Source organism: Anolis carolinensis, chromosome 1, assembly GCF_035594765.1.
Source record: "Anolis carolinensis isolate JA03-04 chromosome 1, rAnoCar3.1.pri, whole genome shotgun sequence".
Classification (NCBI taxonomy): domain Eukaryota; kingdom Metazoa; phylum Chordata; class Lepidosauria; order Squamata; family Dactyloidae; genus Anolis; species Anolis carolinensis.
In genome coordinates this window covers 18,586,068-18,604,072 of record NC_085841.1, presented here as the reverse complement: position 1 = coordinate 18,604,072, position 18,005 = coordinate 18,586,068, and the positions used below count along the sequence as shown (strand labels likewise).

The 18,005-nt window shown below is 41.3% G+C and overlaps 1 protein-coding gene across 1 annotated transcript in view; it reads right to left on the bottom strand.

Moving 5' to 3' along the window:
• Nucleotides 1–11,804, bottom strand: part of pygb (glycogen phosphorylase B) — a 51,759-nt gene extending 39,955 nt beyond the window's left edge. Inside the window, exon 1 of the mRNA XM_062970498.1 lies at nucleotides 11,346–11,804. Coding sequence (XP_062826568.1) covers nucleotides 11,346–11,588 — 243 coding nt within the window. The 5' untranslated portion in view covers nucleotides 11,589–11,804. The remainder of the gene's footprint in view (nucleotides 1–11,345) is intronic.
• Between the last annotated feature and the right edge of the window lie 6,201 nt (nucleotides 11,805–18,005).

Genomic DNA, 18,005 nt, shown 5'->3' with positions numbered 1-18,005 from the left:
CAAGGATGTGGCCTCAAAGTACCTAACCCAGGGTAAGGAACCACAAGTTGGTGGTAGCTTGCAAAACATTCATTTTTTTTTCTTTTTCCTGACAACGTTCCCACAACAGCCATGATGAAGCATATTTGGTCCCACATGAGAAGGAACCACTAGCTGAAAAATATTAATAACTGAGAAGACTCACATGATGTGCTGAATCTATTCGCACAATGTGAGTGTCCCTCTCATACTAATATATAGGTTTTTAATGCTAAGCAGACCTGAGGTTTTTTTTTCAGAACCTCTACTAGGATTTTTTTCTCTCTGTCTGAAAATTTGACATTTTCTTAACATGCGCTTATAAACCTGAACATTTCCCAATTTCTGCATCACAGTTCTGGTTGGGTAGCTGAGTGAAGAGTTTAAATCAGCTGTAATCCATTGTGGTGGATAACAACTTTCAAAATCCTCATCTATTGTTCTTTCTGGTTGGGATACTGGGATAGGAGTACATTGTGTTTAGAGATCACAATAGGTCAGGACTTGTTTTTTTTAAATAATTTTTATTAAGTATTTTTGCATACAGGTTTAAAATAGTGGGGTTCAAAAATGGGAGAGGGAAGTAGGGGGGTAGGGATGAGGGGGTGGGGCTGGGTGCGAGGATATAGAAGAGGGGGGGAGGAAAAAGGGGAAAGGAAGAGAAACAAAAACAGAGGGGGTGGGTTTTAGGAGGGGGGAGGGAGAGGGGGCTAGAGAGAGGTTCGGGAAAGTCATTTGAGTCTTTGGATGTCAGAGAGTAGTCCCGTTGTGGTGTCGGCTATTCCATGGGTAACTGTCCCTTTGGATGGGGGGTCCGTTTGCCTCCTGAAGCGACTTATTGTATTGCTAGATTTGTATATTTCTGTTTGTTCTTATGGAATTTCTTTGAAGTATGACCGTCTTTTCTTTATGTATTCTTCAAATGTTGACCAGTCGGTTTCTTTTATTGGTTGTCCATGGTGTTTCTTCATCAGGAAGGTTAGTCTGTCCATGGTCTTTATTTCCCATACTTTTAATAGCCATTGATTGATTGAAGGGATCTGGTTTGTTCTCCATAGTTTGGCGAAGGCAATCCTGGCTCCTATAACCAAATAGTTTAGAGTTTTTTCCTCATTTGTGTTCAATTTCAAATTTTTAAGGCCCAATAGATATAGTTCTGGTCTCATATGTAGTTTCTTTCCCATTATTTTTTGACATTCTTCGTGGATTTTTTTCCAGTACCTCTTTGTTTCGGGACAGGACCACCACATGTGGTAGAAACTGCCCTCATTCACCTGGCATTTCCAGCATTTTATTTGAATATTTTTGTTGTAATGGCTTATTTTTTTGGAGTGATGTACCATCTGTAAATCATTTTGTATTGATTTTCTTTTAAGTCGGTTGCATATATGTGTTTTATATTTTTCTTCCAGATTGATTCCCATTCCTCATATCTTATAGGCCTTCCTATGTCTTTGGACCATTGCACCATGCTTCCCTTAATTTGTTCTTCCTCAGTATTCCACTCCAAGAGTTTCTTATATATCTTTGTAATTAATTTGTTCTCGGACTCTAGAATTTTGTCCCATTCTGAGTCTTTCTTCATGAAGCCATCTTGTTTATCCTTAATGTATTCTTCCTTTATTTGCCTGTAGTGGATCCATGATAAGTGACCAAATGATTTCAATATTTCTTCTTGTGATTTTAGTACATATTCATTTTCTTGACTTGTGAGGACATCTCTGTATGTGGGCCAGTTTATGTTGCTTTGGATACTCTTCGGAGTTATTGCTAGTGGTGATAGCCACATTGGAGTCTTGGTGAACATTCTTATTTTATATTTCTCCCATATCTTGTTTAGTGAAGTTCTTATTATATGGTTTCCGAATATTTTCTTATCATTTTTGTCTGCTTTGTGCCATATATATAAATGCCAGTCGGCTTTTAGATCAAAACCTTCTAGATTCAAGATTTTCTTGTTCTTTAGAAATAGCCAATCTTTGATCCAAGTTAGGGCACAAGATTCGTAGTATAGACGAAGGTCGGGGAGGCTCATCCCCCCTCTTGTTTTATCATCAGTCAGGTGTATGTATTTTATTCTAGGTCAGGACTTGTTTGGTGTTCTTATCTTATCAGGCCAAAAAACACAGACACTGGGCTTGCCTACAATTCCTAGAACCCAGCATATAGCATGGTCAGTGCTGGCTGGAGGATTCAAGAAGTTGTATTACAAATAACTAATAGTAGCGAACAAATCTTGGCAAAAAAACCTCACATGATAGATTTGCCATAAGTTGGAAGCAACTTGGAGGTGCACAACAACAAACATCCAAATTGTAGTAGCAGCAAATAATCATAATTATAGTAGTTATAATAATTATCTAGATCCAGGGAAGCCCTGCTCCCCCTCTATTCTGCCTTGGTCAGGTCACACCTGGAATACTGTGTCCAATTCTTGGCATCGCAATTGAAGGGAGATGTTAACAAGCTGGAATGCGTCCAGAGGAGGGCAACTAAAATGATCAAAGGTCTGGAGAACAAACCCTATGAGGAGCGGCTTAAAGAGCTGGGCATGTTTAGCCTGCAGAAGAGAAGGCTGAGAGGAGACATGATAGTCATATACAAATATGTGAGGGGAAGTCATAGGGAGGAGGGAGCAAGCTTGTTTTCTGCTGCCCTGCAGACTAGGACATGGAACAATGGCTTCAAACTACAGGAAAGGAAATTCCACCTGAACATTAGGAAGAGCTTTCGCACTGTGAGAGCTGTTCAATAGTGGAGCTCTCTGCCCCGGACTGTGGTGGAGGCTCCTTCTTTGGAGGCTTTTAAGCAGAGGCTGGATGGCCATCTGTCGGGGGTGCTTTGAATGAGATTTTCCTGCTTCTTGCAGGGGGTTGGACTGGATGGCCCGTGAGGTCTCTTCCAACTCTACGATTCTATGATTCTATGAGTTCTCTATCCCCAGGGATGGTCATGCTCAGGTGCTAAACTGATTTGATGGGATGTATCTTCTTGATGTATATTTTTCATATTTGGGTACTCTACTTTTATGGCTTTTCTCTGGCCTTCTAACTGATTTGGAAACAACAATTTTAACAATTATGTCCATACATTTCAACATTTTTGCAGTAGTTTTTTTAAAGTAATATGTATTAAAGCAGCAATTAGGAAAGTGCTGTCCCTAAACCCCATTTTTTTCTTGTCAGTATACCTCATCCCTTTTGTTGACTGCACAGGAGCCAAATTCCTATCCCTACCTGCTTTTTACAATATCTTGCCTGATGAGATCTGAAAATATCAATACCCTGCATGCATTTTGGTGTCTCTTTGATTGGATTAATAAGTGTGTGTGTGTGTGTGTGTGTGCGTGTGTATGTGTACGCATATACAGATATACACATATACATATATATATACATACAGTAGAGTCTCACTTATCCAAGCCTCGCTTATCCAAGCCTCTGGATAATCCAAGCCATTTCTGTAGTCAATGTTTTCAATATATCGTGATATTTTGGTGCTAAATACGTAAATATAGTAATTACAACATTACTGCGTATTGAACTACTTTTTGTCAAATTTGTTGTATAACATGATGTTTTGGTGCTTCATTTGTAAAATCATAACCTAATTTGATGTTTAATAGACTTTTCCTTAATCCCTCCTTATTATCCAAGATATTCACTTATCCAAGCTTCTGCTGGCCTGTTTAGCTTGGATAAGTGAGACTCTACTGTATATATGGCTACAGTGATGCAGTGGATTAAACTGCTAAGCTGTAGAACTTGTTGACCAGAAAGTCGGTGGTGTTTGAATCCATGGACAAGGTGAGCTCCCATTGTTAGCTCCAGCTTCTGATAACCTAGCAGTTCGAAAACATGCGAATGTGAGTAGATCAATAGGTACCACTTTGGTGGGAAGATAAAGGCACCCCATGCAGTCATGCCAGGCCACATCACCTTGGAAGCGTCTTCGGCTTAGAAATGGAGATGAGCACCATCCCCCAGAGTTGGACTCGACTAGACTCAATGTCAAGGGGAAACCTTTATCTTTATATACATATACATACACCAAATAGCTATAATTGTCTTTTGGGGAAATTCATCCATTCAGTGAGGAATGCCTGAAAAGTTTCCAAGAAAGCTCAAGAAAACAGTGAGAAATCCCACTGAGAATGTACTCTTTGCATGACACCTTTTGCTGCAGTGACTTGACAAATCCATCCTCTGTTTGCAAAAGTGAAACCACAATGACTTCACTCTCTGTGGCCACGATTAAATCTGCCAGATTGCATCAAACAGCACAACTGAGGACATCTATCCAAAACGCCAGGGGACCAGATTGTCAAATATCACTCAGATTCAAGCCCATCCATCTGCTAGCTTTTTGTATTCTCTGCAGCTAAAACCATGGAAAACCACAGCCTGAATTGCTCCAGCAATGAAGATGGAGAGAATTGGGAAAGTTGTGAAACCCTGAATAGATCTAAGATGATACTGCCCAATTCTGTGCAATTTTCCTGCTTCTTGGCAGGGGGTTGGACTGGACGGGACGGTCCATGAGATTTCTTCCAACTCTATGATTCTTTGATTCTACATATAATGGGCAGATTCGAGGAGTGATAAGGACATTGCAATTCTGAAACTGCAGCCCACTACTATGCATGTTTACTTAGGAACAAACCCAAATGATAAATCATCAGAGGTGTGGGACTTACTTTGGTTTGATACATTTTTAACCAGTTCCTACAGCCACCACCTGATTGATGATTAGATTTTGCTCAACCTACCATGACATGAATTTATTATTATTATTATTATTATTATTATTATTATTATTATTATTATTATCATCATCCTGCTTTATCTCTCTCAAAAAGAGACCCAAAGCAGCTAACAACACTAAAATCAATGAAGTTACTTTGCTGTTTATTTAAAGACTGAACCTCTATCAAGGGGAGAGAAAAAGTCCCTATTTCCCGACTACCATTTCCTCAATTAACCTTTATCGTCAGAAGCTGTCTTTGACTGCAAACTTAGACCCTTTCCATACAGCTGCATAAAATCCACATTGAATTAGATTGTATGGCAGTGTGGACTCAGATAACCCAGTTCAAAGCAGATATTGTGGATTATCTGCCTTGATATTCTGGGTTATATGGCTGTGTGGAAGGGCTCTTAGACTTTAACTTTCCGTTATTCTTTGTTCTTATGCACAAAATACTCCCACACACATCACGTCCCCGACATTGTTTGGTTCTTTTGGAATGATCTTCCATCCACAATGAAGGATGGAAAAACCACTGTATCGTGCCTGGCAAGAAGTGAGTGATGTTCTCATTACTGTTGAGCTGGGGATTGTACAGAAAAGAGCAATAAAAGTTAATGGCATGTGGAAAGAGTGTACTGTGAGGAATTAATCTTGAAGGACACTGGAAGTCAGGATGCCCTATTGAAAAGCGGTGTCTTGGTGAGTAGAGGACAAAACAAAGAGTCCTCTGCATTGTTTAAAAAACAAACAAACATGGTGGCAACCACTAACAAACATGGTATCAATACACTGGGCATGAGCAAACTTTGGTCCTCCAGGTGTTTTGGACTTCAACTCCCACAATTCCTAACATGCTTAACAAGGCAAAAGCAATGATATGTCACTCAGTTTTTGAATATGAATGCAGTAAATTTGTTCTTGCTTTTGAATCTGAATTGCCAAAGGTCTATAAATGCATTGAAATGGGTTAAGTATCTTCAATAGTTCCTTTGGTGGTCATACTAAAAGCTGAGACCAATCACTCTGACCAAGAGGTCATGAGTTCATGGCCAGCTCGGAGCCTGCGTTTGTCTTTGTCTTTGTTCTATGTCAAGGCATTGAATGTTTGCCTTATATGTGTAATGTGATCTGCCCTGGGTCCCCTTTGGGGTGAGAAGGGCGGAATATGAATACTGTAAATAAATAAATAAATAAATAAATTTACCAACCCAAAGGCACCAGACACTGTATGATCTTGGAAGCAGGGTCAACTCTGCTTAGTATTTTGGATGGGAGACCACCAATGAATACCAGGCGCTGAAGGCTATATTTCAGAGGAAAGAAGTGGCCAAACCACCTCTAAGAGCCCTTCCACACAGCCATATAGCCCAAAATATCAAGGCAGATAATCCACAATATCTGCTTTGAACTGGATTATCTGAGTCCACACTGCCATATAATCCATGTTCAATGTGGATTTTATACAGCTGTGTGGAAGGAGCCTAAAGCCCCTTCTACACTGACATATAATCCCAATTATATGTGTGTCTACACTGCCATATAATCCAGTTCAAAGTAGATAATCTGGATTATATATGGCAATTTAGAAGGGGTCCAAGGACCTTTCCACACAGCCTTATATCCCAGAATATCAAGTCAGAAAATCCCACAATACCTGCTTTGAACTGGGCTATCTGAGTCCACACTCAGATAATGTGGGATTGTCTGCCTTGATCTTCTGGGATATAGGGTGTGTGGAAGGGCCCTAAGTATTCAAATCTAAGAAAACCCTATGAAATTCATGGGGTTGAAGGCACATGGATGCAAAAAGCCATGGAAGCCACCATTAGCATTCCATGGATTCCCAATTCTCATTTAAAATGTGCATCTGTGGGCCCTTCCACACAGTCATATAACCCAGAATATGATGGCAGATAATCCACAATATCTGCTTTGAACGGGAATATCTGAGTCCACGCTGCCATATAATCCAATTCAAGGTCAATTACATATAGCTGTGTGGAAGGGACCTGGGTTGTATTTGTATCTCTTCGATCTGCTGGCTCTTTCATACTACACGACAATGGTATTTTAATATCATGTTACGGAATCTTGGGATCTGTAATTCAGCACTGAGGTTCTGGCTTTTTAAAGCTCCTTGCAAAACTACGAACCAATGGGCTACAACCATGGCATTATGAAGATACTGTAATATATGACAGACGTGCAAGTCAGGCTTCCAGAGACTGAATAACATTTTGAAGGCAAAGTCACTGTCCTTCTGGCAACACAGTCTGGGACAAGAGGTAACACCCAGCTCCAATGACTAACTAACAGCCAAGGACAGCCTTCAAAAAAATACTTAATGCTCCTCCAAGCAAAATTTCAAACTCCACAATGCAAATGTAAGAGGGGTGAAGAGTTCGAACTTCACTACCCAATCTTATCACATTTTGCTTTCTATATGCAAAGCTATGTGTCTCTCGCACTCCACACAAATACACAGCATTATTATAATATTTATTTATACCCTGCTTTATCTCTCCCGAAGGAGACTCAAAGCAGCATGCGCTTATGTCTGACCTAATACAGTCCAAACACAACAAGCTCACTATCTCAACTTCTCCATTAGAGATGCATCTATTGCAAAACAGGGTCAGGCAATAAGATAGCCATTAAACCAAAGCAGCCAATACAGTAGAGTCTCACTTATCCAACATAAACGGGCCGGCAGAATGTTGGAAAAGTGAATATGTTGGATAATAAGGAGAGATTAAGAAAAAGCCTATTAAACATCAAAATAGGTTATGATTTTACAAATTAAGCACCAAAACATCATGTTATACAACAAATTTGACAGAAAAAAGAAGTTCATTACACATTAATGCTATGTAGCAATTACTTCTTTACGAATTACCAAAATATCATAATACATTGAAAACATTGACTACAAAAATGCGTTTGATAATCCAGAACATTGGATAAGTGAGACTCTACTGTATAAGATAGATAGATAGATCTTGAAAAGAGTCCTCTTTAAAGTAAGTGGAGGGTGACCAAAATGCAAAAAGGTCTAGAGAAAATACCCTGCGAGGAATGGCTTTGGAAGTTGGGTTTGCTTAACCTGGAGAAGCTTAAAAGGTGACATGATAACCATCTTTAAATATTTGAAAGGATGTCACATTGAAGATGGAGCAATCTTATTTTCTGCTGCTATAGAAAAACTAGGACATAGAGCTATGGTTGCAAACAATGGGAAAAGAGATTCCATGTAAACATTAGGAAATACCTCCTGATGGTAAGAGCAGTGGAATATGCCGCCGTGGAGTGTAGAGGAGTTTCCTTCTCTGGAAATATTTAAGTTAGGGCCCTTCCACACAGCCCTATATCCCAGAATATCAAGGCAGAAAATCCCACAACTGCTTTGAACTGGGTTATCAGAACCCACACTGCCATACATAAGAGTTCAAAGCAGATAATGTGGGATTAGAATCAGCTGTGTTGAGGAGGCCTTAAGGGCACATGGATGCAAAAAGTCATGCAAGCCACCATTAGCATTCCATGAATTTCCATTTCTCACTGGAAACATGCATCTGTGTTGTATCTGTATCTCTTTGATGTGCTGGCTCTTTCCCACTACACCAATGGCATTTTAATATCTTGTTTTGGAATCCTGGGATCTGCAATTCAGAACTGGGACTCTGTTTGGCTTTTTAAGCTCCGTGCAAGCCTACAAATGAATGGGTTGGAATCATGGCAATCCATAGGGACACCAAGGTGCTTGTTTATAAAGCTATTGTCCTCCCAATCTTGCTATATGCCTGCGAAATGTGGACCATACAGATGTCACACTCAACTCCTGGAACGATTCCATCAGCATTGCTCTGAAAAATCCTGCAAATCTCTTGGGAAGACAGGCAGACAAATGTCAGTGTGCCAGAAGAAGCAAAGACCACCATAACTGAAGCGATGCTCCTATGACATCAACTCCGCTGGACTGACCACGTTGTCCAAATGCCTGATCACCATCTCCCAAAGCAGTTACTATACTCCCAATAATGGGAAACGTAATGTTGTTGGACAGGAAAAGAGATTTAAAGATGGGCTTAAAGCCAATTTTAAAAACTGGGGCACAGACACCGAGAACTGGGAAGCCCTTGACCCTTGAGTGCTCTAACTGGAGTTCAGCTGTGACTAGCAATGCTGTGGAATTTGAAGAGGCAGAATGGAGGTCAAAAGGGAGAAACATGTCATGGGATTGTTTTGATACTGTTTCTGTTCTGCTGCTGCAGAACCTGTTTGGATAAGTTTTCAGTTGCTGTCTGAGTACTGCTGGAAAGAAAGCAGTGTACTCAGAGATAGGCCTTGCTATTTTGCGGGAAAGGAGGGAGAACCAGGACTGTATTCTTCTCTGATGCAGATTTGTGGACCGAGAAAGGATTGTTTATGACTAGACTTCTGTAAGTGATCAGAGGGACCATTATAAATACTACTGTTTTTGATCTCTTGGGATTGGCAAAGTTCCTGTATTTTTGTTCTGCAAACCTGAGTGGCATGTTATTGTTCTGTCGGAAGAACGTGTCGGTCAAGGATAGGACTCCACAGTCACCTACGTACCCAACGGTAAGACACTACACTTGGAGGGCCACCATACTTGGACAACAGGGATTGCTTAAGTAAGTAGCCTCATCACACTTGATCATTTATCCATCTTAAATCCAGTTTCTGCCTCCTGCAGAACTCTGGGGTTTGTAGTTTGGTGCGGCCCGTGACCTTCTGTCCGAGCTGTCTGAAGGCCCTTCCCTAAAGTAGATTTAAAGTGGATCCAAACTCTAGTCTGATGAAGTGGCTGCAAGTAAAGTAAGTACAGTGTTCTCTCACTACTTTGCGGTTCACTTTTTGCGGATTCGCTGTTTTGTGCTTTTTCAACTCAAAGAATACAGTAGAGTCTCACTTATCCAAGACTTGCTTATTCAAGGTTCTGGATTATCCAAGGCATTTTTGTAGTCAATGTTTTCAATATATTGTGATATTTTGGTGCTAAATTCGTAAATACAGTATTTACAACATAACATTACTGCGTATTGAACTACTTTTTCTGTCAAATTTGTTGTATAGCATCATGTTTTGGTGCTTAATTTGTAAAATCATAACCTAATTTGATGTTTAATAGGCTTTTCCTTAATCCCTCCTTATTATCCAAGATATTCGCTTATGCAAGGTTCTGCCGGCCCGTTTAGCTTGGATAAGTGAGACTACTGTATTATAAATAATAAAAAGTACAATTTACAACCTAAGGAAGGGAGGAAGGAGAAGCCGAAGGGGGTGAAAAGGAGCCCAAGTGGCAATGGGAGGAGGAGGAGGCGATTTATCAACACACAATTGGTTGATAAAGACTTAAAATAGTGTATAACTACTAAAACAGGGGTCCCCAAACTAAGGCCTGGGGGCCACATGCGGCCCATTGAAGCCATTTATCCAGCCCCCGCCTCCTCCCTTGCCCGGTGCGCGCCTTCCAGAGCTTTGCTTGTTTATAATGGTATTTTAATTATTATTATTATGAGGGGTGCTTTGCTAGAGCTTTTGGTGCACAAAGGCAGAAGGGGGCTGGACTAAGTGGCCCAAGGGGTCTTCCAATCCTTTATTATTATTATTATTATTATTATTATTATTATTATTGACACAAAGACACAGTATAACACAGCAAACGAGATATATATGCTGGATTTCGTATCACAAATCACAAGTTCCCAAGCGTTTAGGGCTGTGTGATGCATTATTATTATCATTGTTACAACATTGAGGCTGGGTGGCCATCTGTCAGGGGTGCTTTGCTTGTGCTTTTGGTGCACAAAGGTAGAAGTGGGTTGGACTCAATGGCCTAAGGAGTATCTTCCAACCCTCTTTATTATTTTTATTATGATTATGATTAACATTGAGGCTGTATTTGTTCCCGTTTGGGTTTTTTTTACTTCAAAATAAGAGATGTGCAGTGTACATAGGAATTTTTTATAGGATCTTTTTCAACTATAATCCAGCCCTACAACAGTCAGAGGGACCATGAACTGGTCCCCTGTTTAAAAAGTTTGGGGACCCCTGTACTAAAACAATGTATCAATATTAAAATAGTGTCCTTACTTTGCGAATTTTCACTTTTTCCTGGAACGTAACCCCTGCGATAAGTGAGGGCACACTGAACATAGTTTTTTTTTAATTCTATGTTTGTATATGCGGCATCGGATTGTTGCCTACTCGTAAACTGCTCCGAATCCCACTTAGAGTGAGAAGGAGAGTGTAAATAAAGTAAAAGTAAGGAGCAGGGCCCTGGATGCCAAGCATTGAGTCAGAGCAGTGGGCATCCATTCTATATTATAGTCCAAGGCATGGGCCAAGTTGGGCTCTCCGTTCAGGTGTTTTGGACTGCAACTCCCACCATTCCTAACAGCCTCAGGCCCCTTCCTTTTCCCCCTCAGCCGCTTAAGCGGGGCCTGAGGCTGTTAGGAATGGTGGGAGTTGCAGTCCAAAACACCTGAACGGAGAGCCCAACTTGGCCCATACCTGGGGGTCTCCCAGGTGTCTTGTTTTGCCCCTGGGCTCACCTTGGGGTCCTTCTCGTAGTAGTACTGCTGGGTGCGGATCCACCTGCCCACCAGGTGGTCGCGGACGGTGTGGGCGAGGGCGAAGTAGTAGTCCCGTGGGGTGGCCACGTTGCGGTCCTTGACCAGCGTGAAGTGGAGGTGCCGGTTGAAGCTCTTGCGGATCTCGGCCACGTCGCCCAGCCCCGCGATGCCCCGCACGCTGATCTGCTTCCTCTTCTCGCTGTCCGACAGAGGCGCCGCCATCCTTGGACCCGGGAAAGGAGCCACGAAGGGGGAGGAAGAAAGAACCGGCGCTCGCTTCCGCTGCTCCCTGAGTCCCTTCCTTGATTGCTCCCCGGGATTGGGATGCCGGCAAAAGGAGACGGAGACCCAATTAGTGTTTCTCCCCTTCCTCCTCCTCCTCTTTCTGCTGCTGTGACTCTTGGCTGCGGCAGCGCCTGCGCAGTAGGGACTCTCTCTCAAAAAAAACAAGAGCAGGCTGCTCCTCCTCCTCTCTCTCTCTTGTCGCCTCCTCCTTCTTCTCTTCTCCACTTCTTCTTTGGGTCCCTGCTTCCACACTTCAGGATGAATGCGCTTTGGATCTACATTGTAGCTAGACCAGGCTTTGGATCTACATTGTAGCTAGACAAGGCTTTGGATCTACACTGTAGCTAGACCAGGCTTTGGATCTACATTGTAGCTAGACCAGGCTTTGGATCTACATTGTAGCTAGACCAGGCTTTGGATCTACACTGTAGCTAGACCAGGCTTTGGATCTACATTGTAGCTAGACCAGGCTTTGGATCTACACTGTAGCTAGACCAGGCTTTGGATCTACATTGTAGCTAGACCAGGCTTTGGATCTACATTGTAGCTAGACCAGGCTTTGGATCTACATTGTAGCTAGACCAGGCTTTGGATCTACACTGTAGCTAGACCAGGCTTTAGATTTACATTGTAGCTAGACCAGGCATGGGCAAACTTGGGCCCTCCAGGTGTTTTGGGCTTCAACTCCCACAATTCCTAACAGCCTACTGGCTGTTAGGAATTGTGAGAGTTGAAATCCAAAACACCCAGAGGGCCGAAGTTTGCCATGCTTGCTATAGAGCCCACTGTTTTTAAGTACCCTAAAGGATCCATACACCTCTGGTTCAGAACAAAGCAAAGCTGGAATGGGACTTAACGTAGATAAGGAGTTTTCCACATCCCAACTAATGACAAATCCACATAATGCAAAAATTGTTCCATAATTAACCATGGAATGGGCCCAGTAGGACCTCTAGATCATTGCCTGTCTAGAAAAGGGGGCAAAGTGCCAAACCAGCCATCCCCATTACACAGGCAAATACAAAATATATTCCTGTATCATTAAAAGTGCCAGAAGCTGGAAAGGGGTGCCAAGGAACGGGAAACTCAATTACTAGCTATTATCTCAGAGGTACTAGACCATGATTGATCTGACTCAGGACAACCCTTTTATTATAGGTTGGCAGTGATTCAGCAAGAGTTCTGTGGCACCTTAAAGTCTGATCCATTTATTGTCATACAAAACTTGCATGGATCGGAGCCCACTCTGTTCAGATGCACAAAGCACTCGGTGAAGGACTGTGTGTATGAGTAAATCAAATGCACTAGAGCAGGAATCCTCAAACTTTTAAAGCAAGTTCTCAGTCCCTTAAGACTGTTGGGGGGAGGACTATAGTTTGCAAAAACACGAATAAATTCCTATGCCCACTACACATATCTTACCTGTAGTACAAAGAAACCAAACCAAACCATGAAAGAACAGTACAATATTTAAAATGAAGACTCTATGTTTTTATATGTTTTTATATTCTTGAAGTGATTGTGTACTGAACAATAAGATTTAAATGCTAATAATTAAATAGAGTTTGACTAACGAATGACAGACCTCCAAGTCAGCCTGTTATAAACAGCCCTGCTAAGATCTTGGTGGTATGGGGATAACAAGTCACTTTGTATGTCTCCTGAGGAATCTGTATAACGACTAATAGCAACAGTAAGAACAGACCACAGAGCAACAAGTTGGTTAAAGATTGGGTAAGGATTACGGCAGGGCTGTATCCTCTTACCCTACCTATTTGACTTATAAGCAGAACAGATCATGCAATGTGCAGGGCTTGATGAATCCAAGGCTGGAGTTAAAATTGCTGGAAGAAACATGAACAACCTTAGATACGCAGATGATACCACTTTGATGGCTGAAAGCGAGGAGGAGCTGAGGAGCCTTATTACCAAGGTGAAAGAGGAAAGTGCAAAAGCTGGGCTGCAGTTAAACATCAAGAAAACCAAGATGATGCCAACCAGACTGATTGATAACTGGCAAATAGAGGGAGAAAATGTGCAGGCAGGAACAGGCTTTGTATTTCTAGGCAGGAAGATGACTCCAAACACAGACTGTGGCCAGGAAATCAGAAGACGTTTCCTTCTTGGCAGGAGAGCAATGGCCAACCTTGTCAAAATAGTGAAGAGCAGAGACATCACACTGGCCACAAAGGTCCGCATAGTCAAAGCAATGGTATTCCCCATAGTGACCTATGGATGCGAGAGATCGACCATAAGGAAGGCTGAGCGAAGGAAGAGAGACGCTTTTGAACTCTGATGCTGGAGGAAAACCCTGAGAGTGCCTTGGACCTTGGCAAGAAGACCCAACCAGTCCATCCTCCAGGAAATAATGCCCGGCTTCTCACTGGAGGGAAGGATATTTGAGGCAAAGATGAAGTATTTTGACCACATCATGAGAAGACAGGAAAGCTTGGAAAAGATCATGATGCTGGGGAAAATTGAAGAAAAAGGAAGAGGGGCCGACCAAGGGCAAGATGGATGGAGGGTATCCTTAAAGTGACTGGGTTGACCTTGAAGGAGCTGGGTGGCGACGGCCGACAGGGAGCTCTGGTCTGGGCTGGTCCATGAGGTCACAAAAAATCGGAAGCGATTTAATGAATAAATAGCAGCAGCTAAGATCTTGTAAACTCATGACCATAACTTTCTTGATTGAATCTTGCTTCTGACTTCTAACTTTGTTGTTGTGTGCCTTCGTCATTTCTGATCTATGGCAATCCTAAGGAGGTTGGACTGGATGGCCCATGTGATCTCTTCTAACTCTATTATTTTATGAGTCTATGATTCTATCAACCTATCACAGGGTTTTTATTGGCCAGATTTATAAATAAATATTTAATTGCTTTCTTGGAGAGAACATGACATGCTCTGTGTTCACACAAGGGGTTTTGTGACCAAGTGGGGATTTGAACCCCAGACTCCAGAGTTGTAGTCCAATGTTCAAAGCACTACTAGTATTGTCTTACCAAGCATTATTGCCCTTTCTAGTGAATCATGTCTTCTCATGATATGTCTGAAGTACGACAGCCTCAGCTTAGCCATCTTGGCCTCTAGGGAGATTTCAGGCTTGATTTGATCTAAGATCTATTTATTTGTCTTTTTTGGCTGGTCATAGTATTCCTAATAGCAACAAGTAATTAAAACAACACAAATAAAAACCTATACATGTGAAAATATAACTCAAAATTTAAAAAAGAGGGTGGGGATGTAGGTAAATGGCATAGGTGTATGGACTTGATCAACTTTGACGCATAGTCTACAACACTGCTTCTTAAATGGTGGGTCCTGGTCCCAAATGGGATCCCCTTAGATCAATGTTGGGGTCCCCAAATATTTGTCAACAATAGAAGTTTTCTGTACGTCACCTAATGGCTGTTTTAGATATTTACATGAATCAGTTGTGCAGTGTTTACAGTCTCTGCAGAAAATGCTTCATCTGTACTTCGTAAAAAGGAACATCAGCTTGTTTAACAAGCGTTGAAAATGATTTATGATAAGTAAATGTTCAATTTTTATATTTATGTTATATACCTATATATTTTGGTTCACGTAAAACATTATTGGGTAGAAAGGGGTCATTAAGAAACCAAGGACAGATTTCCCCTTCTAATTTCATCACTTCTCTCTTTAGGAAGAGTACATTAATGTAGATGACATCTGAGATGTTAGCTAATGAAGATCTGCTTGACTTTGCTGTCTTGCACTGAATGCTCGGCCTCAACTAAACATATATAACTAAACATTATATAGATGATAGAACCAAACCAAAATGCCATTTAAGATGACAGCTCACCCCACTGCCCCCATTTTTCAACTGAATCATCAACTATGTTTCAGAGCAGTTTGTCTTTCCCTATTCACAGCTTTTTAACTTCATCTTTGTCTTTTCGTGCTAAATTGCAACAGCTGCCTGGGCCATCCTATTCCCATTTTAAACAAATTAGCAGAGCATTAGCTATGTCACTCCCTTGGGAAACATCTCTGGGATTCCAACACTGCTTAAAATCAAACCAAGTGAGTTTTACAAGGGGTTGCTGTCTAACCATTTTGCCTTCTAAGCTAAAATATATTTACTTGAAATAAGCCCTGTTAGGTTCAGTAGGATTTATTTTCCAGAAGGTAAGTGAACAGGCAATTTGGAGGCACACACACACCAACATATATCTATATAGGCCATCCCTGAGTTACAAACATCAGGCTTACAAATGACTCCTAATTAAGAACGGGGTGAGGCAACAGGAAGTGAGTGAAATCTACCCCTTGGAAGGGAAATTTAGTCCTGAGAGAGTTATCATGGGGAAAAGGGGTCTCCATTGAAATTTTATCACCAATCCTTGTTTCCACAACAAACCAAAATATTCAAAATCCAATTATCACAGGGACAGAAAGTGCGGTGAAATCTTCTGAACAGGGGCACAGATAGCAAAAACAAATACCACAGAGGTGTTATCGAAGACTCCCAAACCCACACCTAATAAAAAGAATATATGAATTGGACCCTCGATTATAGTTTTTCCAAGTACAGAGGACTTAATTCTACAGAACCGATCTTGTTCATAATTTGGGGATTGCCCATATACTTTCTGAATAGTGTGACATTATACAGAACATGGAGTTACTGTACTTACAAGTGCTTGATGGAAAAGTACATAAGGGTACAGTAGAGTCTCACTTATCCAACACTCGCTTATCCAACGTTCTGGATTATCCAACGCATTTTTGTAGTCAATGTTTTCAATACATCGAGATATTTTGGTGTTAAATTTGTAAATACAGTAATTACTACATAGCATTACTGCGTATTGAACTACTTTTTCTGTAAAATTTGTTGTAAAACATGATGTTTTGGTGCTTAATTTGTAAAATCATAACCTAATTTGATGTTTAATAGGCTTTTTCTTAATCTCTCCTTATTATCCAATGTATTTGCTTATCCAACGTTCTGCCGGCCCGTTTACGTTGGATAAGTGAGACTCTACTGTATATGTATATAAGGGCAAGATCCTGCAGCAGCCAAGAGCCAAGATATTCAGCTGATGGTAGCTGAATATACGGTACTGCTTTTGATTGCAGATGAATTTAATAATAGAAAGCACCCTACAAATACCACCACTACAGCTAGCAAAGAGCCAGGATAAAACCTCTCTTGATAAACTCATTTTCTGCTTGCAGGGGGATCTGCAATGGTACAGCACTTTCTACTATTTTCATAGAATTGTGGAGTTGGAAGAGATTCCAAGGGACATCCAGTCCAACCTCTTGCTGTGCAGGATCACCCAACCAAAGCATTCCCAGCAGATGGCCACCAAGCCTCCAGGGAAGGAGACTCCACTAGACTCCCAGGCAGCATATTCCACTGTCAAAAAGCTCTTACTATGCTTAAGTGGAATCTCTTTCCCTGTAGTATGAATCTGTGTCCTAATTTCTGGAACAGCAGAACACAAGCTTCCTTCCTCCCCAATGTGACATCCTTTCAAATATTTAAACATTGCTATCATGTCTCCGCGTAACCTTCTCCAGGCTAAACATATCCAGCTCCTTAAGGCATAGGGATTCATGGTTTCTAGGTCATTGACCATTTTGGTCGCTCTCCTCTGGACATGTTGAGTTTCCCCTTATACATAGATCAGGATGTAGTGCAACCAGACTGCTTGTTTGACATATAAATCTCAATAAATGTAAGGCAAACCATACTACTGTGGGAATGTGGCAGACTGATTCATAATGTCTGGTTTTGGATAAGAGAAAATCAAGGATAAGAGGTCCACTTTACTTTACTTTTCCTCATTCTCTCTCAGCCCAGGCCTCCAGTGGGAATAGCTGCATTTCTACTTCCCCGGAGCAGAGTGAGAAACAATCAGAGCCAGCTAACACCTCCCAATAAAGGATTCCCCCAGGCAGGAAGCAGCCAGACTTTGAAGCTGAAAGACCATTCAATACTAATCAAGGTAGCCAAGTCAACTTTCCCACTTACTTTAAGCATAAAGGATTTCTTTCTCTCACCCTGGACATTCCACAGATATATAAACCCCACTGGCCAAGTTTCCAACAGACCTCACAACCTCTGAAGATGCCTGCCATAGATGTGGGTGAAATGTCAGGAGAAAATGCTTCTGGAACCTGGCCATACAGCCTGGAAAACGCACAGCAACCCAGAATGAGATATTATTTATGAGTTGCCTTCTGCCAGGGTGATTTAAATGAATATTCAAAGCATAAGGCATTTCAAGATTGCATATAAAATGAAAGCAGTCATAAAAATTAATACAAAACAAAAACAAAAGTAGGTACGTCAATAATATGAAAAGGCCAACAAAA